This window comes from Ranitomeya imitator, chromosome 10 (genome assembly GCF_032444005.1).
Source record: "Ranitomeya imitator isolate aRanImi1 chromosome 10, aRanImi1.pri, whole genome shotgun sequence".
Taxonomy (NCBI): Eukaryota; Metazoa; Chordata; class Amphibia; order Anura; family Dendrobatidae; genus Ranitomeya; species Ranitomeya imitator.
The window spans coordinates 7,298,794-7,324,625 of NC_091291.1; the positions used below are offsets into that span (position 1 = coordinate 7,298,794).

At 52.2% G+C, this 25,832-nt stretch overlaps 3 protein-coding genes across 3 annotated transcripts in view; 2 read left to right on the forward strand and 1 right to left on the reverse strand.

Annotated features, from left to right (window-relative positions):
* HTR6 (5-hydroxytryptamine receptor 6) overlaps nucleotides 1-6,711 on the reverse strand; it is a 37,656-nt gene extending 30,945 nt beyond the window's left edge. Inside the window, exon 1 of the mRNA XM_069740698.1 lies at nucleotides 4,328-6,711. Within this exon, the coding sequence (XP_069596799.1) occupies nucleotides 4,328-5,122 (795 nt within the window). The 5' untranslated portion in view covers nucleotides 5,123-6,711. The remainder of the gene's footprint in view (nucleotides 1-4,327) is intronic.
* A 4,677-nt stretch (nucleotides 6,712-11,388) lies between these two features.
* On the forward strand, nucleotides 11,389-18,350 carry CASP9 (caspase 9). The gene is made up of 9 exons (XM_069740699.1): nucleotides 11,389-11,650; nucleotides 14,071-14,281; nucleotides 14,359-14,399; nucleotides 14,567-14,743; nucleotides 14,818-14,907; nucleotides 15,001-15,148; nucleotides 17,190-17,378; nucleotides 17,453-17,562; nucleotides 17,979-18,350. Exons 1-9 carry the CDS (start codon nucleotides 11,519-11,521, stop codon nucleotides 18,069-18,071), a joined length of 1,191 nt encoding a protein of 396 aa, XP_069596800.1. The 5' UTR covers nucleotides 11,389-11,518; the 3' UTR covers nucleotides 18,072-18,350.
* A 2,454-nt stretch (nucleotides 18,351-20,804) lies between these two features.
* On the forward strand, nucleotides 20,805-25,686 carry LOC138650854 (chymotrypsin-C-like). The gene is made up of 8 exons (XM_069740701.1): nucleotides 20,805-20,967; nucleotides 21,041-21,129; nucleotides 21,207-21,307; nucleotides 21,573-21,698; nucleotides 21,785-21,921; nucleotides 22,000-22,145; nucleotides 25,230-25,382; nucleotides 25,542-25,686. Exons 1-8 carry the CDS (start codon nucleotides 20,928-20,930, stop codon nucleotides 25,557-25,559), a joined length of 810 nt encoding a protein of 269 aa, XP_069596802.1. The 5' UTR covers nucleotides 20,805-20,927; the 3' UTR covers nucleotides 25,560-25,686.
* The last annotated feature ends 146 nt before the right edge of the window (nucleotides 25,687-25,832 follow it).

Consider the following 25,832-nt stretch of genomic DNA (forward strand, 5'->3'; position numbering starts at 1 on the left):
ACACGCCCCCGGAAGAAGAAGCTTATCGAAACGCGCGTAGGGGTACTTCCCGGCCCAGTGAGTGTTTGGAGGTAACTATGTCTCTTGATTAGGTTGCTGCTGGGGCTTTGGAGTGCATATTGCCTTCACATACCAGGGTTAGATATTGAGACCACTTTGGTTATGGTATTTTGACTATCTATTTTCATGATGTTGCACTTTATGTATCTAAATATATTTATAACCTGGTTGTGAGGTGTATATGCTCTGGCAATATATATATATACAAGGCATAATTGTTATTATTATTTTCATACAACATATACACATATAATAGGCTTATTTAGCAATTCTATACAGCTACAGTACCGGAGTATTATTATTATTATTATTTATTATTATAGCGCCATTTATTCCATGGCGCTTTACATGTGAGGAGGGGTATACATAATAAAACAAGTACAATAATCTTGAAAAATACAAGTCACAACTGGTACAGGAGGAGAGAGGACCCTGCCCGCGAGGGCTCACAATCTACAAGGGATGGGTGAGAATACAGGAGGAGAGAGGACCCTGCCCGCGAGGGCTCACAATCTACAAGGGATGGGTGAGTATACAGTAGGTGAGGGTAGAGCTGGCCGTGCAGCGGTTTGGTCAATCGGTGGTTACTGCAGGTTGTAGGCTTGTCGGAAGAGGTGGGTCTTCAGGTTCTTTTTGAAGGTTTCGATGGTAGGTGAGAGTCTGATATGTTGTGGTAGAGCATTCCAGAGTAGGGGGGATGCACGAGAGAAATCTTGTATGCGATTGTGGGAAGAGGAGATAATAGGGGAGTAGAGAAGGAGATCTTGTGAGGATCGGAGGTTGCGTGCAGGAAAGTACCGGGAGACGAGGTCACAGATGTATGGAGGAGACAGGTTGTGGATGGCTTTGTATGTCATGGTTAGGCTTTTGTACTGGAGTCTCTGGGTGATGGGGAGCCAGTGCAGGGATTGACAGAGGGGAGAGGCCGGGGAATAGCGGGGGGACAGGTGGATTAGTCGGGCAGCAGAGTTTAGAATAGATTGGAGGGGTGCAAGAGTGTTAGAGGGGAGGCCACAGAGCAGAAGGTTACAGTAGTCAAGGCGGGAGATGATGAGGGCATGGACTAGGGTTTTTGCAGATTCTTGGTTTAGGAATGTGCGGATCCGTGAAATATTTTTGAGTTGGAGGCGGCAGGAAGTGGAAAGGGTTTGGATATGTGGTTTAAAGGAGAGATCAGTGTCAAGGATTACCCCAAGACAGCGGGCTTGTGGGACTGGGGAGAGTGGGCAGCCGTTTACTGTAATGGATAGGTTCGTTGGGGAGATCGCGTGAGATGGGGGAAAGATGATGAATTCTGTTTTGTCCATGTTAAGTTTTAGAAATCTAGTGGAGAAGAAGGATGAAATAGCAGACAGACATTGAGGGATTCTGGTTAGAAGGGAGGTGATATCTGGTCCAGAGATGTAGATCTGTGTGTCGTCAGCGTAGAGGTGATACTGAAAGCCATGAGATTCTATGAGCTGTCCCAGGCCAAAGGTGTAGATGGAGAAGAGCAGGGGTCCTAGAACTGAACCTTGCGGGACTCCGACAGATAGGGGGCGAGGTGAGGAGGTGGTGTGTGAGTGGGAGACGCTGAATGTACGGTCAGTTAGGTATGATGAGATCCAGGATAGGGCCAATTCTGTGATGCCAAGGGATGAGAGGGTCTGCAGCAGCAGGGAATGGTCCACTGTGTCAAAGGCAGAGGACAGGTCCAGGAGGAGGAGGACAGAGTAGTGTCGCTTGCTCTTGGCGGTTAATAGGTCATTGGTGACCTTAGTTAGGGCAGTTTCAGTGGAGTGGTGTGACCGGAAGCCTGATTGAAAGCGGTCGAAGAAGGAGCAGGAAGATAGATGGGAGGACAGTTCAATATGGACATGTTGTTCCAGTAGTTTTGAGGCAAAGGGGAGAAGTGATATAGGGCGATAGCTAGATACAGAGGATGGGTCAAGAGAGGGCTTTTTGAGGATAGGTGTGATTGTGGCATGTTTAAAGCTTGAGGGGAAAATGCCAGTTGTTAGTGATAGGTTAAAGAGATGGGTTAGGGTTGGGATGAAGACTGTGGTGAGGTTTGGGATGAAGTGGGATGGGAGTGGGTCAAGTGCACAGGTGGTGAGATGCGATCTTGAGAGTAGAGTGGAGAGTCCGTCTTCTGTAATGGTGGAGAATTTGGTTTTGGAGGTGGAGGGCTGGGTAGTTGGGAGGAAGGGTTCTGGGGGTTGTTTACTAAAATTGTCTCTGATGTTCTCAATTTTCTGCTTGAAAAATGAGGCGAAGTCTTCAGCTGAGATGAGTGGGGAGGGAGGAGGTGCTGGGGGACGGAGGAGAGAGTTGAAGGTGTTGAATAACTGTTTGGGGTTGTGAGACAGGGAGGATATGAGAGATGAGAAGTAGGTTTGTTTTGCTGTGGCGAGCATGGTTTTGAAAGCAGAGAGGGACTGTTTGAATGCGATGAAGTGCTCGATGGAGTGGGATCTTTTCCATCTGCGCTCAGCAGCTCTGGAAGCTCGCCTCAGTTCTTTTGTCATGCTGGTGTGCCAGGGTTGTCTGTTGATTTTGCGAGCTTTGGTATGTGTGAGAGGGGCAAGAGATTCCAAAGCTGCAGCTATTGTGGTGTTATATAGAGTGGCAGCATCATCCGCATTGTGTAGGGAGCTTATGTCTGTGAGAGGGAGGAGGGATTCAGAGAGTGAGTGAAGATCAAGGTGTTTAAGATTTCTGCGAGGGTGTGAGAGTTTGTGGGGTGGGGGTTGTAGACAAGGAGTGGAAAGGGAAGAGAATGTAAGTAGGTTGTGGTCAGAAAGAGGAAGAGGTGAGTTTGAGAGGTTAGATAGGGAGCAGAGGCGGGTGAGAATGAGGTCCAGTGTGTGACCATCTTTGTGGGTGGCTGTAGAAGACCATTGAGTGAGGCCAAAGGAGGAAGTGAGAGATAGAAGTTTAGTGGCAGCTGAGAGGGAAGTGTCAATGGGGATGTTGAAGTCGCCCATGATGATAGTGGGGATGTCAGCGGCGAGGAAGTGGAGTAGCCAGGTGGTGAAGTGGTCGAAGAAGGTGGTGGCTGGCCCTGGGGGACGGTAGATGACAGCCAGTTGGAGGTTGGAGGGGGAGTAGATGCGCACAGAGTGCACCTCAAAGGAAGGGAGGATAACAGAGGGTGGCAGTGGGATTGGGGTGAAGGAGCAGTTATCTGACAGGAGAAAACCAACTCCTCCGCCATGCTTGCTGCTGGGGCGGGGTGTGCCCCCCAGCACTCTACTAGATCATAGACATATCGTTATGTAGCCACAAAATATCAGTCATAATGATTATAATGGAAATGATCCTTGTATATTTTGTTCCAAAGTGATATCTTTATGGGCTACATACCTGTCAAGCACCCATGGTGCCGGTGTTTTGGATTGGAGGCATCCTGTTTTTATTATTGTGTATGCATATTTTATTTATGTTAATAAAATTTTCTACTTTTGAACATAAACATTCTGTAGCCTGGTGTATATATCTACTAGGTTTTTGAGGTAATCCTCCATAACATGTACAAGTGACGAGAAGAAGTGATGGAGGCGATGGACGGTTACTAGATACTGATGATGGAGGCGATGGAAGGTCACCAGATACTGATGATGGAGGAGACGGGTGGTCACCAGATACTGATGATGGAGGAGACAGGCGGTCACCAGATACTGATGATGGAGGCGATGGAAGGTCACCAGATACTGATGATGGAGGTGACAGGCGGTCACCAGATACTGATGATGGAGGGGACGGGCGGTCACCAGATACTGATGATGGAGGGGACGGGCGGTCACCAGATACTGATGATGGAGGAGACGGGCGGTCACCAGATACTGATGATGGAGGCGACGGGCGGTCACCAGATACTGATGATGAAGGAGACGGGCGTTCACCAGATACTGATGATGGAGGAGACGGGCGGTCACCAGATACTGATGATGGAGGTGACAGGCGGTCACCAGATACTGATGATGGAGGAGACGGGCGGTCACCAGATACTGATGATGGAGGAGACGGGCGGTCACCAGATACTGATGATGGAGGTGACAGGCGGTCACCAGATACTGATGATGGAGGAGACGGGCGGTCACCAGATACTGATGATGGAGGCGATGGAAGGTCACCAGATACTGATGATGGAGGCGATGGACGGTCACCAGATACTGATGATGGAGGCGATGGACGGTCACCAGATACTGATCTAGCTATTGATATATACAGGTCAAAGATTCACAGATTTTGGGCTCTTGCAGATTGTTGGTGGAGTGGTACTTACCTGCACATGATTATCAGATGCATTGGGAACACTCGTGGTCAAAGAAGCCACCTGGACTGCCTGCTTTCTCGCTGCCAGTAGGATCTTACAGTAGGTGAATGAAATGGCTGCTGACGGGAGAAAAAAAGTCAGACAGGAGGCGACCAAGGCGTACGGTAAGCTGACTATCAGACGGCACTGCTTCTCCGACATCGATGTCAGGTTGGACGATTGTAAGTCGAAGTCTAGCTCGTGCCACCCCATCTCAATGGGCAAGAAAGAAGCCAAAGCAGCCAATGTCCATGTGGCCAAAATCAATCCCAGCGCCCTGCAGGACGTCATCCGGAGTTTGTACTTGAGCGGGGAGATAATGAGCAGGTAGCGGTCCAGACTGATGACGCACAGGTTGAGTATGGATGCACTGCAACACATGACATCAAAGGAATACCAGACACAGCAGAACTCGGCATCCAAGATCCACCTCCCATAGAGTTCATTCAGCATGGCTGGAGGCATCACCACTAGGCCCACCATGAGGTCTGACATGAAGAGAGACACTAGGAAGTAGTTGGAGGTGTTCCTGAGGGATCTCTGGGTGAAGATGAGTAAGATAAGTAGTGAGTTGCCTAACGTGGTGAGAAAGATGATCAAGCAAAGGAAGGCCGCCATCCAGACCCGACGTCCGTTGGGAAATGCCCCCTCTGCCTCTTTGCCATACAGTCCGTTCCAATGTTCATCCATTTGGTGAGCCATCAAGGATCTTCTACTAAGAGGTAACCATTGCACGTGTCTCCTCTTTGCCAAGTGTCTCTCCATCGATCTTAGACCTTCTCCACCATCTTGACCGTGGATCTGTCTTCACCACTATTCCCACTCTGCTCCCATCTTACCTTGCCCCTTCTCCACCATCCTGGCCCTGACTTATCTTCTTACCTCCCCCACCACCTTTCTATAGGTCCTGTGTTTTCTTCTCCACCATCCTTGGTCCATTTTTACCTCCTTATCTTCACCACTCAAATACGGTTTAATTATCACCTTCCCCACCATCCTTGTCCTGTGTTATCTTCTTACTTTCTCCATCATCCTGACACTGAACACTTTTTATCTTCTTACTTTCTCCACCACCCAGATGATAATCCAGTGTTATTTCCTCTCCTATCTTAGCCCCATCTTATCCTCTCACCTTCTCCACTTTCCTGTTCTGATCCTACGTTCTCACCTTTTTCACCACCCAGATCTTGGTCCTTTCTGAGCTTCTCACTTTCTCTATGATATTGGTCCCGTCTTACCTCTTCAGCTTCTCTAACGTTCTAGTCCTGTCTTACAGTTTCACCTTCTCCACGTTCCTAGTCCTCTCTTCTCACCTTTACCATCCAGGTCTTTGTCCCGTCTTAGATTCTAACCTTCTTTATTATTTTGGTCATGTCTTTTCCTTGCACCTTTTCTCCAGTTCTAGTCTGGTCTTACCCTCTCGCCTTCTTCACCACCCTTTTCTAGGTTCCATATCCTAGAACCAGAAAAGCAGATACCGTTTGATCTTATCTTCCCACCTTCTTCACTATCCTGGTCTTATCCTTTTGGCTTCTCTACTGTCCTGGTCTTGTCTTATCTTCTCGTCTTCCCCACTATCCTGATCTCTTGTTTTTTTTTTATCCAGATCTTATTCCCATGTTATCTTCTCCCTTTCTACCGTCCTGGTCCTGTCTTATCCGCTCACCTTCTTCACTGCCCCGGTCCCATCTTCTCACCTTTTCCACCCTCTTGGTCCCTTCTTGTCACGGTCCAGATCTTGGTCCCTTCTTGTCACGGTCCAGATCTTGGTCCCTTCTTGTCACGGTCCAGATCTTGGTCCTGTCTTATCCTCTCACCTTCGCCACCATCCTGGTTTCTTCCTATAGGCTCACCTTCTCGGCTTTGCTTCTCTTGTATTTTTTCTCACTTTTTCTTCTCTGGTTTATTCTGAGTCTTTGTCCACGTCGTCCCACGTCTTCACCGTCTCTAATAATAATCTCTCGTTCCTCTTGTTCCTTCCCTGTAATTACTCTGTTTTCCTGCAGTTTATTGTGTCTTCCCCTGTCTCGCTGTCACTTCTTCTCTGTGAGACTCTCCTCGCCGTCTCCGCCATACCTCTCCCCTCGCTGGAGCAGCAGAACCGGCGGAGGCGATGTTAATCACATGTAGCAGCCATCAGAAGGAAGCAAATGTGAGATGAGTAGAAGAGAGCGGTGACTGAGCAGCGTCTGACAGGGAAATGATGGGAACTCCGGCGGCAGGTCCTCCTCTCCAGAGCCCCGTCCTCCCTCACCAAGCATCTCCACGAATGGTTGACTTCTCCACCTCATCCAAACACATCACTCCGAGCCCATCAGATGCCAACACGGTGAATGTGACAGCGAGCGGGCGCCAGGACAGGGGGCCTCAATATTCCTCCACGAGTCACAGCTCTGCAGGGGTTAATGTCAGATCGTGCCCCTCCCCCAGATCATATATATATATGTATGTTACAGGTCACTGATTTCTCATCAATATACTGTAGGGGATGGAGGAGGGCATTATACCATGCAATACACACCGCAGCTGCTGCAGAACCTCAATGCACCATGGCTGCTGCAGAACCTCATATTACACCTCAGCTGCTGCAGAACCTCATGCATGATTCACATCTCAGCTGCTGCAGAACCTCAATGCACCATGGCTGGTGCAGAACCTCATAATACACCTCAGCTGCTGCAGAACCTCATGCATGATTCACATCTCAGCTGCTGCAGAACCTCATCATACACCTCAGCTGCTGAACCTCTTAATGCACTTCAGCTGCTGCAGAACCTCATCATACACCTCAGCTGCAGAACCTCATCATACACCTCAGCTGCAGAACCTCATCATACACCTCAGCTGCTGAACCTCATAATGCACTTCAGCTGCTGCAGAACCTTAGCATGGTCCACATCTCAGCTGCTGCAGAACCTCATAATACACCTCCGCTGCTGCAGAACCTCATTATACACATCAGTAGCTGCGGAACCTCATAACACACCTCCGCTGCTGCAGAACCTCATCATACACATCAGTAGCTGCGGAACCTCATAACACACCTCCGCTGCTGCAGAACCTCATCATACACATCAGCTGCTGCAGAACCAACCTCATCATACACATCAGCTGCTGCAGAACCTCATCATACACCTCAGCTGCTGCAGGACCATAACGCATGATCCACATCTCAGCTACTGCAGAACCTCTTTTTGAAAAACAGTGTACTGCCTTATTAGCCCCCAATCTACCAGTAAATGTAAGATTCATCACCCCATGAGACACATCTCAATCTCATCATCAATCACCGCTTTCTCGAAAGACGTTCTGCAGCAGATGAGTTCTGAATTATATAATGTCTCAGCTGCTGCAGAACACCTTTCAGAATAATAAATTGAGCCTCAAGTAAAAGATCTAATGGATCTGAAATTCCAGCTACTATTCGGCCATCACTTTGTAGCCCCCCGGACTGCAGAGCTGGAGCTGTCTGCGGTGCTGAGACCCCCGCCTCGCGCTCCCATCACGTTCTTCAGCTTTGCATCGTGTCATGATAGCGAAATAGCGAGACATAACAGGGCGAGCAGCTCTGTACTCAGGACCGGCGGAGAGCAGAGGGTTCGTTACAGTGTGGACAATCCTCAGGATAGATCTGATGTTTGCTACAATGTATCAGTCTGGATTTCAGGTGTGAATACAATTACAGCAAACAAAATCCGTCAGCTATGAATTATTAGGCATCCGCTGGCTTTCAGCCTCTGACAGCAAGCGGAGATCTTGAAAATGGTGAAGAATTAGAGTCCAGAGTCTTTCGGGAACATGCAGAATATTTTAATACGCGATTATTATAAAGGGACTGTTGCCCTTTAAGAGCGAAGCATCAGGAATTCCAGCGGCGTCTCCCGTCCGGCGGCGTGTAATTACTGGGGCTGTCATTATCCCCTCAGCTCCTCCATCTCATTACAAAACGCTTTCGTGGAGGACCCCCTGAGTGGTGATCACCTGACTGCGCCCCCCGCCTCCCCTGTAGACGATTCACCATGCAGGGCGGTACGTTCCTAAATTCACAGGGGCCCCATAGCAGAAATCCTAATTGGGCCCCCACCACTAAAAAAAAAAATTAGTATTCATTGGGGACAAATAAAAGCAAATCCCGCATCTCTGCAGAGTTTGCAAAGTAAGTTTGCCGCCATTGAAGCCTCTTAGTGTTCCCACAAACTAAGATACAAAAGTGCCCCCCAAGACACAGAAAAATACCCCAAGGAGAATTCCTCCACAGTACCCACCACATGCACAGTATGACTCTGACCCCAATACAGTATGATGGCCCCGACACCGCCCTCTATACAATATGATGGCCCCCACACAACCCTCCACACCTTATAATGGCCCTCTATACAGTATATTGGCCCCCCACATAGCCCTCCAAACAGTATAATGGCTCCACATAGCCCTCCATACAGTATAATGGCCCCCACATAGCCCTCGAAACAGTATAATGGCTCCACATAGCCCTCCATACAGTATAATGGCCCCCACATAGCCCTCCAAACAGTATAATGGCCCCCACATAGCCCTCCAAACAGTATAATGGCCCCCACATAGGCCTCCAAACAGTATAATAGCCCCCACATAGGCCTCCAAACAGTATAATGGCCCCCGCATAGCCCTCCAAACAGTATAATGGCTCCACATAGCCCTCCAAACAGTATAATGGCTCCACATAGCCCTCCAAACAGTATAATGGCCCCCACATAGCTCTCCATACAGTATAGTAGCCCCCACATAGCCCTCCAAACAGTATAATGGCCCCCACATAGCCCTCCATACAGTATAATGGCTCCACATAGCCCTCCATACAGTATAATGGCCCCCACATAGCCCTCCAAACAGTATAATGGCCCCCACATAGGTCTACAAACAGTATAATGTCTCCCACATAGCCCTCCATACAGTATAATGGCTCCACATAGCCCTCCAAACAGTATAATGGCCCCCACATAGCTCTCCAAACAGTATAATGGCTCCACATAGCCCTCCAAACAGTATAATGGCCCCCACATAGGCCTCCAAACAGTATAATGGCCCCCACATAGGCCTCCAAACAGTATAATGGCTCCACATAGCCCTCCAAACAGTATAATGGCTCCCACGTAGCCCTCCAAACAGTATAATGGCCCCCACGTAGCCCTCCAAACAGTATAATGGCCCCCACGTAGCCCTCCAAACAGTATAATGGCCCCACATAGGCCTCCAAACAGTATAATAGCCTCAACATAGCCCTCCAAACAGTATAATGGTTGCATATAACCCTCCAAACAGTATAATGACCCCCATGTAGCCCTCCAGACAGTATAAAGACGCCCACATAGCCCTCCATACAATATAATGGCCCCAACGTAGCCCTCCAAACAGTATAATGGCCCCCACGTAGCCCTCCAAACAGTATAATGGCCCCCACGTAGCCCTCCAAACAGTATAATGGCCCCCACATAGGCCTCCAAACAGTATAATGGCCCCCACATAGGCCTCCAAACAGTATAATAGCCCCCACATAGCCCTCCAAACAGTATAATGGCTCCACATAGCCCTCCAAACAGTATAATGGCCCCCACGTAGCCCTCCAAACAGTATAATGGCCCCCACATAGGCCTCCAAACAGTATAATGGCCCCCACGTAGCCCTCCAAACAGTATAATGGCCCCCACGTAGCCCTCCAAACAGTATAATGGCCCCCACGTAGCCCTCCAAACAGTATAATGGCCCCCACGTAGGCCTCCAAACAGTATAATGGCTGCACATAGCCCTCCAAACAGTATAATAGCCCCCACATAGCCCTCCAAACAGTATAATGGCCCCACATAGCTCTCCATACAGTATAATGGCTGCACATAGCCCTCCATACAGTATAATGGCTGCACATAGCCCTCCATACAGTATAATGGCCCCACATAGCTCTCCATACAGTATAATGGCTGCACATAGCCCTCCAAACAGTATAATAGCCCCCATATAGCCCTCCATACAATATAATGGCCCCACATAGCCCTCCATACAGTATAATGGCTGCACATAGCCCTCCATACAGTATAATAGCCCCCATATAGCCCTCCATACAATATAATGGCCCCACATAGCCCTCCATACAGTATAATGGCTGCACATAGTCCTCCATACAGTATAATAGCCCCCATATAGCCCTCCATACAATATAATGGCCCCACATAGCCCTCCATACAGTATAATGGCCCCACATAGCCCTCCATACAGTATAATGGCTGCACATAGCCCTCCAAACAGTATAATAGCCCCCATATAGCCCTCCATACAATATAATGGCCCCACATAGCCCTCCATACAGTATAATGGCTGCACATAGTCCTCCATACAGTATAATAGCCCCCATATAGCCCTCCATACAATATAATGGCCCCACATAGCCCTCCATACAGTATAATGGCCCCACATAGCCCTCCATACAGTATAATGGCTGCACATAGCCCTCCAAACAGTATAATAGCCCCCATATAGCCCTCCATACAATATAATGGCCCCACATAGCCCTCCATACAGTATAATGGCTGCACATAGTCCTCCATACAGTATAATGGCCCCATGTAGCCCTCCATACAGTATAATGGCCCCCACATAGCCCTCAATACAGTGTAATGGCCCCCACATAGCCCTCCAAACAGTATGATAACCCCCCAGTTAAGCAAAAATATAGTAACACACATGGCCACAGTGCAGGGCAGTATATACTATACACACGACATGGGGGCCGTCTGGACTCAAAATTAAATATATACAACTTTATTGGCAGCAAACTAGCCTCACAGGCACACACTGGCCTTATCATCCAATCTCAGCTCAGCTTTCATCCATCCAGAGCAGTTTACAGAATGAAAGCAGAGCTCCGATTAGTGGAAAAGTGTCCAGTTCTGATAATCTCTAAATCTGTGGGATTATAATTGCATCGATGCTGAGACTTGTAGTCCTTCTGCGGCCGCAGTGTTACACCTCCTCACACACAATCACGTCCTCACTGACAGGTCGCGATCCCCGGTGTCTCGGGTGTAGATACGTGTCGCCGGTGAGGTGTAGGAAGATGGCGCCGGCGCAGAGTGATGACGTCGTGTTTACGGAAGTGGCAGAGAAAACGCTGACGGCGGCACCGGGAGGATGGAGCAGAGACACCGGCAGATCCTGCTGCGGAACCGGGTGCGGCTCGTCACCTCCCTGCAGCTGGAGGATCTGTGGGACCGGCTGCTGGAGAAGGAGGTGTTCAGTGCGGACATGGTGGAGGAGATCCAGGTGAGGGGCCACAGGAGGAAGACTGGAGGCTTCCAGACCCCCAGACGGGAGAACACCAAGGCCCCAGGCACAGAGAGTCCGACTGTAACTGCCACTGGGACGAGCGGACCCCCGGTACCTGTAGATGGGGGCGAGCGGACCCCCCGGTACCTGTAGATGGGGGCGAGCGGACCCCCGGTACCTGTAGATGGGGACGAGCGTACCCCCCGGTACCTGTAGACGGGGAACGAGCGGACCCCCCGATACCTGTAGATGGGGGCGAGCGGACCCCCCGATACCTGTAGACGGGGGACGAGCGGACCCCCGGTACCTGTAGATGGGGGCGAGCGGACCCCCGGTACCTGTAGATGGGGGCGAGCGGACCCCCCGGTACCTGTAGATGGGGGCGAGCGGACCCCCCGGTACCTGTAGACGGGGGACGAGCGGACCCCCCGGTACCTGTAGACGGGGGACGAGCGGACCCCCGGTACCTGTAGATGGGGAACGAGCGGACCCCCCGATACCTGTAGATGGGGGCGAGCGGACCCCCCCGGTACCTGTAGACGGGGACGAGCGGACCCCCCGGTACCTGTAGATGGGGGCGAGCGGACCCCCCGGTACCTGTAGACGGGGACGAGCGGACCCCCGGTACCTGTAGATGGGGACGAGCGGACCCCCGGTACCTGTAGATGGGGAACGAGCGGACCCCCCGATACCTGTAGATGGGGGCGAGCGGACCCCCCGGTACCTGTAGATGGGGGACGAGCGGACCCCCCGGTACCTGTAGACGGGGGACGAGTGGACCCCCGGTACCTGTAGATGGGGAACGAGCGGACCCCCCGATACCTGTAGATGGGGGCGAGCGGACCCCCCGGTACCTGTAGACGGGGACGAGCGGACCCCCCGGTACCTGTAGATGGGGGCGAGCGGACCCCCCGGTACCTGTAGACGGGGACGAGCGGACCCCCGGTACCTGTAGATGGGGACGAGCGGACCCCCGGTACCTGTAGATGGGGAACGAGCGGACCCCCCGATACCTGTAGATGGGGGCGAGCGGACCCCCCGGTACCTGTAGATGGGGGACGAGTGGACCCCCGGTACCTGTAGATGGGGGACGAGTGGACCCCCGGTACCTGTAGATGGGGGACGAGTGGACCCCCGGTACCTGTAGATGGGGGACGAGTGGACCCGCTTGTGCCTGTAGATGAGGGACGAGCGGACCCCCCGGTACCTGTAGATGGGGGACGAGCGGACCCCCCGGTACCTGTAGATGGGGGACGAGTGGACCCCCGGTACCTGTAGATGAGGGACGAGCGGACCCCCCGGTACCTGTAGATGAGGGACGAGCGGACCCCCCGGTACCTGTAGATGAGGGACGAGCGGACCCCCCGGTACCTGTAGATGGGGGACGAGCGGACCCCCGGTACCTGTAGATGGGGGACGAGCGGACCCCCCGGTACCTGTAGATGAGGGACGAGCGGACCCCCCGGTACCTGTAGATGAGGGACGAGCGGACCCCCCGGTACCTGTAGATGAGGGACGAGCGGACCCCCCGGTACCTGTAGATGAGGGACGAGCGGACCCCCCGGTACCTGTAGATGGGGGACGAGTGGACCCCCGGTACCTGTAGATGGGGGACGAGCGGACCCGCTGGTACCTGTAGATGGGGGACGAGTGGACCCCCGGTACCTGTAGATGAGGGACGAGCGGACCCCCCGGTACCTGTAGATGAGGGACGAGCGGACCCCCCGGTACCTGTAGATGAGGGACGAGCGGACCCCCCGGTACCTGTAGATGAGGGACGAGCGGACCCCCCGGTACCTGTAGATGAGGGACGAGCGGACCCCCCGGTACCTGTAGATGAGGGACGAGCGGACCCCCCGGTACCTGTAGATGAGGGACGAGCGGACCCCCCGGTACCTGTAGATGAGGGACGAGCGGACCCCCCGGTACCTGTAGATGGGGGACGAGTGGACCCCCGGTACCTGTAGATGGGGGACGAGCGGACCCGCTGGTACCTGTAGATGGGGGACGAGCGGACCCGCTGGTACCTGTAGATGGGGGACGAGCGGACCCCCTGGTACCTGTAGAAGGGGGATGAGCGGAGCCCCTGGTACCTGTAGATGGGGGATGAGCGGACCCCCTGGTACCTGTAGATGGGGGACGAGTGGACCCCCTGGTACCTGTAGAAGGGGGATGAGCGGACCCCTTAGTACAAAGAGGTCAGAGTACGAGCGCCCCCTCCATAATATTGAGGAAGAGCGGACCTTGTCTATATTGCAGTAAGAGCGGACCCCCATCTCCCCCAGGGCAGGAGATAGATGAGGGGGACGACTCGTGATTATCCTATTCTTGCATTGTGGGGGCAGCGCAGACGTCCCCCCCCCCCCCCCCTCTTATCACTGTGACCCCCAGATTTCCATCTCCTTGTTTCCCATCAGGCGGCCGGGACACGGAGGGATCAGGCGCGGCAGTTGCTGATCGACCTGCAGAGCCGCGGCAGCGACGCCTTCCACCTGTTCCTGCAGTGTCTGCGGGGGTCCGGGCAGCACGACCTCGCCGACCTCCTGCAGGAAACCGGGGGCACGAGGGAGGTGAAGACCCCGGCTCCGCTCCCCCCATCACCGCCCCTCAAGATCCCAGAGCCCAGAGGTCAGTCTTGTCTGCGCCATCATGAACCCGCAGGCTCTGGATGAGCAGCACAGTCACATTTTCCCTTTTTCCTTCAGATGACTTCGATCAGAAGCCCAAACCGCTGAACATGAAGACGGTGGGTGTATATATATGTGTGTACAGGTGACGGTGTGGCCAATGCCGGGGGTCCACTGTGGATCTGGGGGCCGATGGAGCGGCGCTGACTGAAGCGTCTGATGGGACAGTGAGGGGTTAATGGCGCCGTCCTCCGATTCCCCCATAAATGCCGTCTCTCTCCCTCAGGATTACCCCATGAACTTTGACCCCTGCGGCCGGTGCCTGATCATCAACAACATGGCGTTCTCCGAGGCGTCCGGCCTGTCCTACCGCACCGGCTCCGACATCGACCGCGACAAGCTGCAGCGACGAATCAGCTCCTATCACTTCGATGTGATGGTGAAGAACAATCTGAAGGCGGCGGTGAGTGCCATAATCCAGTAATGAGTCCACTAATCCAGGACGTCCGCTAATCCGGCACCGCTCTGTATACACAGGAGATCCACGCGGAGCTGCAGAGCCTGGCGGGCGCGGAGCACAGCGAGCGCGACTGCTGCCTGGTGATCATCTTATCCCACGGCTGCGAGGCGAGTGCCCCCTGAATCCACACTCCTGGACCACCAGCTGCCGGATCAATGGAATTTTTCACCACAAATGTGATCTGTTTTCCTCCTCTCCAGACCAGACACACGCGGTTCCCCGGTGGGGTGTTTGGGACGGACGGGGTGCCGATCCCCGTGGAGCGGATTGTCAATTACTTCAACGGCTCCAACTGCCCCGGTCTGCGAGGAAAACCCAAGCTGTTCTTCATCCAGGCCTGCGGGGGAGGTGCGGGGCCCGAGCTGCTCTCCACATGTTACACGCTAGCTACTGTTCACTGGTATCAGCCGTGTGTGACCGATGATGGGCAGTGCTGCCCCCTGCTGGTCCGTGTGTGTGTGACCGATGATGGGCAGTGCTGCCCCCTGCTGGTCTGTGTGTGTGTGACTGATGATGGGAAGTGCTGCCCCCTGCTGGTCCGTCTGTGTATGGCTGATGATGGGCAGTGCTGCCCCCTGCTGGTGTGTGTGTGTGACCGATGATGGGCAGTGCTGCCCCCTGCTGGTCCGTGTGTGTGTGACTGATGATGGGCAGTGCTGCCCCCTGCTGGTCCGTGTGTGTATGACTGATGATGGGCAGTGCTGCCCCCTGCTGGTCCGTGTGTGTGTGACTGATGATGGGCAGTGCTGCCCCCTGCTGGTCCGTGTATGACTGATGATGGGCAGTGCTGCCCCCTGCTGGTGTGTGTGTGTGTGTGTGACTGATGATGGGCAGTGCTGCCCCCTGCTGGTCTGTGTGTGTATGGCTGATGATGGGCAGTGCTGCCCCCTGCTGGTCCATGTGTGTATGGCTGATGATGGGCAGTGCTGCCCCCTGCTGGTCTGTGTGTGTATGGCTGATGATGGGCAGTGCTGCCCCCTGCTGGTCCATGTGTGTATGGCTGATGATGGGCAGTGCTGCCCCCTGCTGGTCCATGTGTGTATGGCTGATGATGGGCAGTGCTGCCCCCTGCTGGTCCGTCTGTGTTTGGCTGATGATGGGCAGTGTGCCCCCTGCTGGTCCATGTGTGTATGGCTGATGATGGGCAGTGCTGCCCCCTGCTGGTCCGTCTGTGTATGGCTGATGATGGGCAGTGCTGCCCCCTGCTGGTCCGTCTGTGTATGGCTGATGATGGGCAGTGCTGCCCCCTGCTGGTCCGTCTGTGTATGACTGATGATGGGCAGTGCTGCCCCCTGCTGGTCCGTGTGTGTATGGCTGATGATGGGCAGTGCTGCCCCCTGCTGGTCCGTCTGTGTATGGCTGATGATGGGCAGTGCTGCCCCCTGCTGGTCCGTCTGTGTATGACTGATGATGGGCAGTGCTGCCCCCTGCTGGTCCGTGTGTGTATTGTCTGATGATGGGCAGTGCTGCCCCCTGCTGGTCCGTGTGTGTATGGCTGATGATGTGTAGTGCTGCCCCCTTCTGGTCCGTCTGTGTATTGTCTGATGATGGGCAGTGCAGCCCCTGCTGGTCCGTCTGTGTATGGCTGATGATGGGCAGTGCTGCCCCCTGCTGGTCCGTCTGTGTATGACTGATGATGGGCAGTGCTGCCCCCTGCTGGTCCGTCTGTGTATGACTGATGATGGGCAGTGCAGCCCCCTGCTGGTCCGTGTGTGTATGACTGATGATGGGCAGTGCTGCCCCCTGCTGGTCCCTGTGTGTATGGCTGATGATGGGCAGTGCTGCTCCCTGCTGGTCCGTGTGTGTATGGCTGATGATGGGCAGTGCTGCCCCCTGCTGGTCCGTCTGTGTATGACTGATGATGGGCAGTGCTGCCCCCTGCTGGTCCGTCTGTGTATGACTGATGATGGGCAGTGCAGCCCCCTGCTGGTCCGTGTGTGTATGACTGATGATGGGCAGTGCAGCCCCCTGCTGGTCCGTCTGTGTATGACTGATGATGGGCAGTGCTGCCCCCTGCTGGTCCGTCTGTGTATGACTGATGATGGGCAGTGCTGCCCCCTGCTGGTCCGTCTGTGTATGACTGATGATGGGCAGTGCTGCCCCCTGCTGGTCCGTCTGTGTATGACTGATGATGGGCAGTGCTGCCCCCTGCTGGTCCGTCTGTGTATGACTGATGATGGGCAGTGCAGCCCCCTGCTGGTCCGTCTGTGTATGGCTGATGATGGGCAGTGCTGCCCCCTGCTGGTCCGTCTGTGTATGGCTGATGATGGGCAGTGCTGCCCCCTGCTGGTCCCTGTGTGTATGGCTGATGGTGGGCAGTGCTGCCCCCTGCTGGTCCCTGTGTGTATGGCTGATGGATGCTTATCTGTCTTTTTATCCATCTTTGTAGAGGAGAAGGACAGAGGTTGCACCGTGGATTTGGGGGACTCGGGGGATCAGCCCCATTACTCTCACACTAATTCCTTACAAAGTGACGCCACCGCCGTTCCTCCGGACAAGAAAGACGCCGATGAGACGGACGCTCAGGCCATCTTGCCCACGACTAGCGATATTCTGGTGTCCTATTCCTCCTACCCAGGTTGCTATTTCGGAGATCGCAGGGCAGAGATTCTCGGGATTATTCGGATCTGATATTTTTGCCGTCTTCTCCAGGTTTTGTGTCTTGGAGGGAGACGAGGAGTGGCTCGTGGTACGTGGAGAACCTGGACGAGGTGTTGGCTCAGTGCTCCGGGACCTTTGATCTGCAGTCGATGCTGGTGATGGTGAGACTCCCGTCGGTGGCGTAGACCCCTGCGTAGACCAGAGCCGACTGCGGTGGCTGCCGTTAACCCCTTACAGGCTGCTGTCAGTCTTCAGAGCCCCCCAGTAAAGCGATGGGGTTCTGCTGCCTGCTCCCGCTGCTGTTGAGGCCCCAGTATAGGACGCAGGCTGAAGTCCGCAGGGAGGGATAAAAAAAGTTTTAAAAACATTAAAAAGAAAATGTAACATGTTAATGACCTGACTTTAACGCTTTATAATTAGACATTGTTATCTAGTTGGTAAGGAGCAAGTGACAGATGATGGTCCTGTCAGTGATGGCACAGTGAGGGGCTCGGTTATCTGTGGGGGCCATGATGTCGGGTTGGGGGGCCATGGTTTCGTTGATGCCTGTGCCTGATGTTATGTTCTTTTTCTGCAGGTTGCAGACAGAGTCGCGGTTAAAGGGACGTACAAGCAGATCCCGGTGTACTTTAACTCTCTCCGGAAGAGATTTTTCTTCAGAACAGACTGAATCTGGTGGCAGCGCCCCCTTCTGGTGGGTCGTTCTGTGCCGGCGGGAAGAACAGGGTGACATGGGGTAACGTCGTCCTCGGGATCGGAGCGTATTATGTTCCACCTGTAGGAAGGAGGCGACAGATGGGGCTGGTCCTCCATCACTCCTCCTGGCGGCACAATGAGGGACACGCGGACCCCGCTCTGTCCCTCTCCGTCCCGCCCCGCTGTATGGACTCGGATTTTGTATTTTTTTTGTGTGAAAATAATAATAATAAAAAAAAAAACATGGTGACGATCTTCAGTGCGTTCCTCATCACTCCGGTGATAAACCTAAGGCTCGGTAATCTCCAGAATACCGCGGCTCCGCACCAGGGCTGCCCGCTCGTTACAATGTATCAGCCTGCAGTCACAGGATTGTCTACACTGGATGCAACTGTAACAAACCCTCAGCTGTGAGAAGTGTTTGGACAGATAAGGTATAACAAAAAAATGTCCTCATTCACTGACAGCGCAGATATGGAGAACATTGAGAAAGCCGCAGAGGTGTTCGGTCGTTGCCCCCGGATCAGGGCTCAGGGCGGTGAGAACCGCGCAGCTGCTGCCACATGGTCGGCTCCAGATCATCCTTGGGGCCGAGCGTTTCCTGCCAAAATAAACAGCCGGAGATAAGACCTGTGTGATTTATCACCAAAGGGACGCAACACTTCAAGGAATTTTCCATTCTGCCCCATGAATTCCCAGATTAACGAGACAGGAGCGGGAATCGTCCATGCAGGCGGTAGAGGAGGCAGCGGCCGCTCCACAGCAGCTCTACAATGATGGGGATCGTAGTTCTGTGCTTGGGTTCTCGTTGGTCACAGATCTATCAGCAACTGTGTCCCCATGACAAGACTTTATAGGCGCTGACAAATCAGACCTCAGCTGAGGATGGCCCATCCGTCTGGGGGGCTCGTGCTGACACCTCAGCTGAGGATAGTCCATCAGTGTGGGGTCTTATATTGAGGCCTCGGCTGAGGATAGTCTATCACTGTAGGGTTTTATATTGAGGCCTCGGCTGAGGATAGCTCATCAGTGTAGGGTCTTTGTATTGAGGCTGAGGATAGCCCATCAGTGTGGGGTCTTATATTGAGGCTGAAGATAACCCATCAGTATGGAGTCTTGTATTGAGGCCTCGGTTAAGGATAGCCCATCACTGTGGGGTCTTATATTGAGGTTTCGGCTGAGGATAGCCCATCACTGTGGGATCTTATGTTGAGCCCTCGGCTGAGGATAGCCCATCAGTGCGGAATCTTATGTTGAGGCATCAGATGAGGATAGCCCATCAGAGTGGAGCCTTGTATTGAGGCCTCGGCTGAGGATAGCCCATCAGTGTCGGGTCTTGTATTGAGGCCTCGGCTGAGGATAGCCCATCAGTGTCGGGTCTTGTATTGAGGCCTTGGCTGAGGATAACCCATCAGGATAGTCCGTTAGTGTGGGGACTTATTCAGTCCTCGGCTGAGGATAGCCCATCAGTGTAGGGTCTTGTATTGAGGCTGAGGATAACCCATCAGTGTAGGGTCTTATAGTCAGTCCTCGGCTGAGGACAGTCCGTCAGTGTGGGGTCTTATATTCAGTCCTCGGCTGAGGACAGTCCGTCAGTGTGGGGTCTTATATTCAGTCCTCGGCTGAGAATAGCCCATCATTCTGGGGTCTGCACACACTTATGAGGAAAGCCCATCAGTGTAGGGTCTTATATTGGGGCCTCGGCTGAGGATAACCCATCAGTGTAGGGTCTTATAGTCAGTCCTCGGCTGAGGACAGTCCGTCAGTGTGGGGTCTTATATTCAGTCCTCGGCTGAGAATAGCCAATCATTCTGGGGTCTGCACACACTTATGAGGATAGCCCATCAGTGTAAGGTCTTATATTGGGGCCTCGGCTGAGGATAGCCCATCAGTGTAAGGTCTTATATTCAGTCCTCGGCTGAGGATAGTCCATCAGTGTAGGGTCTTATATTCAGTCCTCGGCTAAGGATAGCCTATCAGTGTAAGGTCTTACATTCAGTTCTTGGCTGAGGATAGCCCATCAGTGTGGGGTCTTATAGTCTGTCCTCGGCTGAGGATAGCCCATCAGTGTAGGGTCTTATATTCAGTCCTCGGCTAAGGATAGCCTATCAGTGTAAGGTCTTATATTCAGTTCTTGGCTGAGGATAGCCCATCAGTGTGGGGTCTTATAGTCTGTCCTCGGCTGAGGATAGCCCATCAGTGTAGGGTCTTATATTCAGTCCTCAGCTGAGGATAGGCCATCAGTGTAGGGTCTTATATGGAGTCCTTGGCTGAGGATAGCCCGTTAGTGTGGGGCCTTGTATTGAGCCTTCGGCTGAGGTTAGCCCATCAGTGTAGGGTCTTATACTCTGTCCTCGACTGAGAATATCCCATCAGTGTAGGGTCTTATATTGAGGCCTCGGCTGAGGATAGCCCATCAGTGTGGGGTCTTATATTCAGGCCTCGGCTGAGGATAGCCCATCATTCTGGGGTCTGCACACACTTATGAGGATAGCCCATCATTCTGGGGTCTGCACACACTTATGAGGATAGCCCATCATTCTGGGGTCTGCACACACTTATGAGGATAGTGGCCTCATCCTGTGAATCTCGCACTCTCCGCACATCTGTCCTGGTCTCGGATCTCACCCGCTCGGTCACACAAGGTAAACACTTTCTTATCCGTCCCTGAGTAATGACTTCTTGGAGCAGGTTCTGCGTCCTCGGAGAGCAATGTGGAGGGGTCTCATTGGCTGGGCCTATCTCCCTGGTGCGGGTCATTCTGGCAGGGAGTCAGATCCGCTCTCTATATAATCAGGAGCCGGGGTCCGGGGGGATCTGACACATCACGATGATGAAGCTCGTGGTTCTCGCTCTCTGCCTGGCTTACGGTAGGTCCCGGCTCCTCGTTTGCTCCCCAGCGCCCCATGATCCGTGCTCGCTCACCCCTCTTGTGTCTTCCAGCCTACAGCTGCGGCGTTCCGGCCGTGCAGCCCATCCTGTCCCGAGTGGTGAACGGCCACGATGTGCGGGAACACAGCTGGCCGTGGCAGGTGCGGACCACAGACCCGAGACGTCCCGGGCCACACACTGAAGACTTCTCTTACCAGGTTCTCTTTCCTTTCCCTAGATTTCCCTCCAGTACCAAGGCAGCAGCGGGGCCTGGGGCCACACCTGCGGGGGCACCCTGATTTCCGACCGCTGGGTCCTGACTGCCGCCCACTGCATCAGGTACCGTCCTCACACCGATCAAGTGCAATGTGGGAAAAACCAGCAATTCCAGGCCCACCTGTATGTGAGGGAATTGCACTGCGAGCGATTGTCCGCTGTCATTTTTTTGCTGGAATTGCTTGTTTTAACCCTTCAGTGACTACACATTGCTAAGCGCTGTCCCGGGGGTCATGCACAGGATACAGAGCCCGGGTGGTCCGCCTCTATAGGGCAATATTCCGACCCCGTAACGCCAGGACGAGTAGTAATCTCTCCCTTCCTCCAGCTCCGGCCGAGTCTACAGAGTCGTGGTCGGAAAGCACAACCTGAAGGAAGAGGAGGAAGGGTCCGCCGCCATCCTTACCGAGAAGATCTTTGTCCACGAGAAATTCACCTCCTTCCTGATCATCAGGTAAGTAACATTCTGAAAACCAGGGGCCCCGCAATGTCCAGGGGCCAAACAGGACCGCACTAATGCAACTCTTCTGTGAATCCCAGTAACGACATCGCCATTATCAAGCTGGCGGAGCCCGCCAAACTCAGCGACACCGTGCAGCCCGCCTGCATCCCTGCCGATGGCGCCATCCTGCCCCACGACTTCCCCTGCTATGTCACCGGGTGGGGACGTCTGTACAGTGAGTAATGACGGCAGAGTGCCTCACATATACCGTCACGTCTCTACTACTGTCCATTACTGATACTGTGTTCTGCAGCCAACGGACCCATCGCTGACAATCTCCAGCAGGCTCTCCTTCCCGTGGTCGAACACGCCGTCTGCAGCAGGTCCGACTGGTGGAGCTTCCAAGTACAAAACAGCATGATCTGCGCCGGAGGTGACGGCATCGTGTCTGGATGCAACGTAAGAACATAGCAATTACATTACCTGTATTATCCTCCAGAGCTGCACTCACTATTCTGCTGGTGCAGTCACTGTGTACATACATTACATTACTGATCCTGAGTTACATCCTGTATTATACCCCAGAGCTGCACTCACTATTCTGCTGGTGCAGACACTATGTACATACATTTTATTACTGACCCTGAGTTATATCCTGTATTATACCCCAGAGCTGCACTCACTATTCTGCTGGTGCAGACACTATGTACATACATTTTATTACTGACCCTGAGTTACCTCCTGTATTATACCCCAGAGCTGCACTCACTATTCTGCTGGTGCAGTCTCTGTGTACATACATTACATTACTGATCCTGAGTTACATCCTGTATTATGCTCCAGAGCTGCACTCACTATTCTGCTGGTGCAGTCACTGTGTACATACATTACATTACTGATCCTGAGTTACATCCTGTATTATACTCCAGAGCTGCACTCACTATTCTGCTGGTGCAGTCACTGTGTACATACATTACTGATCCTGAGTTACATCCTGTATTATACCCCAGAGCTGCACTCACTATTCTGCTGATGCAGTCACTGTGTACATACATTACTGATCCTGGGTTACATCCTGTATTATGCTCCAGAGCTGCACTCACTATTCTGCTGGTGCAGTCACTGTGTACATACATTACATTACTGATCCTGAGTTACATCCTGTATTATGCTCCAGAGCTGCACTCACTATTCTGCTGGTGCAGTCACTGTGTACATACATTACATTACTGATCCTGAGTTACATCCTGCATTATACCCCAGAGCTGCACTCACTATTCTGCTGGTGCAGTCACTGTGTACATACATTACTGATCCTGGGTTACATCCTGTATTATGCTCCAGAGCTGCACTCACTATTCTGCTGGTGCAGTCACTGTGTACATACATTACATTACTGATCCTGGGTTACATCCTGTATTATACTCCAGAGCTGCACTCACTATTCTGCTGGTGCAGTCACTGTGTACATACATTACTGATCCTGAGTTACATCCTGTATTATACTCCAGAGCTGCACTCACTATTCTGCTGGTGCAGTCACTGTGTACATACATTACATTACTGATCCTGAGTTACATCCTGTATTATACTCCAGAGCTGCACTCACTATTCTGCTGGTGCAGTCACTGTGTACATACATTACTGATCCTGAGTTACGTCCTGTATTATACTCCAGAGCTGCACTCACTATTCTGCTGGTGCAGTCACTGTGTACATACATTACTGATCCTGAGTTACGTCCTGTATTATACTCCAGAGCTGCACTCACTATTCTGCTGGTGCAGTCACTGTGTACATACATTACATTACTGATCCTGAGTTACATCCTGTATTATACTCCAGAGCTTCACTCACTATTCTGCTGGTGCAGTCACTGTGTACATACATTACATTACTGATCCTGAGTTACATCCTGTATTATACTCCAGAGCTGCACTCACTATTCTGCTGGTGCAGTCACTGTGTACATACATTACATTACTGATCCTGAGTTACATCCTGCATTATACCCCAGAGCTGCACTCGCTATTCTGCTGGTGCAGTCACTGTGTACATACATTACATTTCTGATCCTGAGTTACATCCTGTATTATCCTCCAGAGCTGCACTCTCTATTCTGCTGGTGCAGTCACTGTGTACATACATTACATTACTGATTCTGAGTTACATCCTGTATTACACTCCAGAGCTGCACTCACTATTCTGCTGGTGCAGTCACTGTGTACATACATTACATTACTGATCCTGAGTTACATCCTGTATTACACTCCAGAGCTGCACTCACTATTCTGCTGGTGCAGTCACTGTGTACATACATTACATTACTGATCCTGAGTTACCTCCTGTATTATACTCCAGAGCTGCACTCACTATTCTGCTGGTGCAGTCACTGTGTACATACATTACATTACTGATCCTGAGTTACATCCTGCATTATACCCCAGAGCTGCACTCGCTATTCTGCTGGTGCAGTCACTGTGTACATACATTACATTTCTGATCCTGAGTTACATCCTGTATTATCCTCCAGAGCTGCACTCGCTATTCTGCTGGTGCAGTCACTGTGTACATACATTACATTACTGATCCTGAGTTACATCCTGTATTACACTCCAGAGCTGCACTCACTATTCTGCTGGTGCAGTCACTGTGTACATACATTACATTACTGATCCTGAGTTACATCCTGTATTATACCCCAGAGCTGCACTCACTATTCTGCTGGTGCAGTCACTGTGTACATACATTACATTACTGATCCTGAGTTACCTCCTGTATTATACTCCAGAGCTGCACTCACTATTCTGCTGGTGCAGTCACTGTGTACATACATTACATTACTGATCCTGAGTTACATCCTGTATTATACCCCAGAGCTGCACTCACTATTCTGCTGGTGCAGTCACTGTGTACATATATTACATTACTGATCCAGAGTTACCTCCTGTATTATACCCCAGAGCTGTGCTCACTATTCTGCTGGTGCAGTCACTGTGTACATACATTACATTACTGATCCTGAGTTACATCCTGTATTATACTCCAGAGCTGCACTCACTATTCTGCTGGTGCAGTCACTGTGTACATACATTACATTACTGATCCTGAGTTACATCCTGTATTATACCCCAGAGCTGCACTCACTATTCTGCTGGTGCAGTCACTGTGTACATATATTACATTACTGATCCAGAGTTACCTCCTGTATTATACCCCAGAGCTGCACTCACTATTCTGCTGGTGCAGTCACTGTGTACATATATTACATTACTGATCCTGAGTTACATCCTGTATTATACCCCAGAGCTGCACTCACTATTCTGCTGGTGCAGTCACTGTGTACATACATACATTACTGATCCTGAGTTACATCCTGTATTATACCCCAGAGCTGCACTCACTATTCTGCTTACACCAGACACTTTACTAAAAGCTGGATTGTTACTTCTCCACCAGCTTGCTGACAGTTTCCATTGACAAGCAGCTGGTTTGTGCTTTCAGCATATGATGTGAGCGCTGCTCCTTTGTGTCTCTTCACAGGGAGACTCCGGCGGACCTCTGAACTGTCAGGCTTCTAATGGATCCTGGGAAGTCCACGGCATTGTCAGCTTTGGCTCCGGAATCAGCTGCAACTACGAGAAGAAGCCGACCGTCTTCACCCGCGTGTCCGCCTTCCTGGACTGGATCAACGACGTGAGTGTCAGGGAGGACACAGGCAGTGGCGCCATCTCTGGGGGGTTTGGGTACTGCGGGGGTTGTCAGTGGGACATTTCTCGTCAGATCCATCGTTATTGTATCTGCAGGACAATGACACGTTGTTACATTGTTTCACATGTGATTGTTTTTTTACAGAAAATCGTCAACAACTAAGGAGAGTCCACGAGAAACGACATCCAACCGCGTCCGCAGATCATGGCGGCATCTGATCAGTATCATCGTCCTACTACTGTCCTCACAGTGTAATAAGCACAGAGCAATAAAGATACGGAGAATCTGAGCCTCGTATTAAGTCTTTATTTGCTGTATCTAATCCTCTCCTGTGTGATACTGACTGCGGAGCCGTGTATCTAATCCTCTCCTGTGTGATACTGTCTGCTGAGCCGTGTATCTAATCCCATCCTGTGTAATACTGACTGCTGAGCC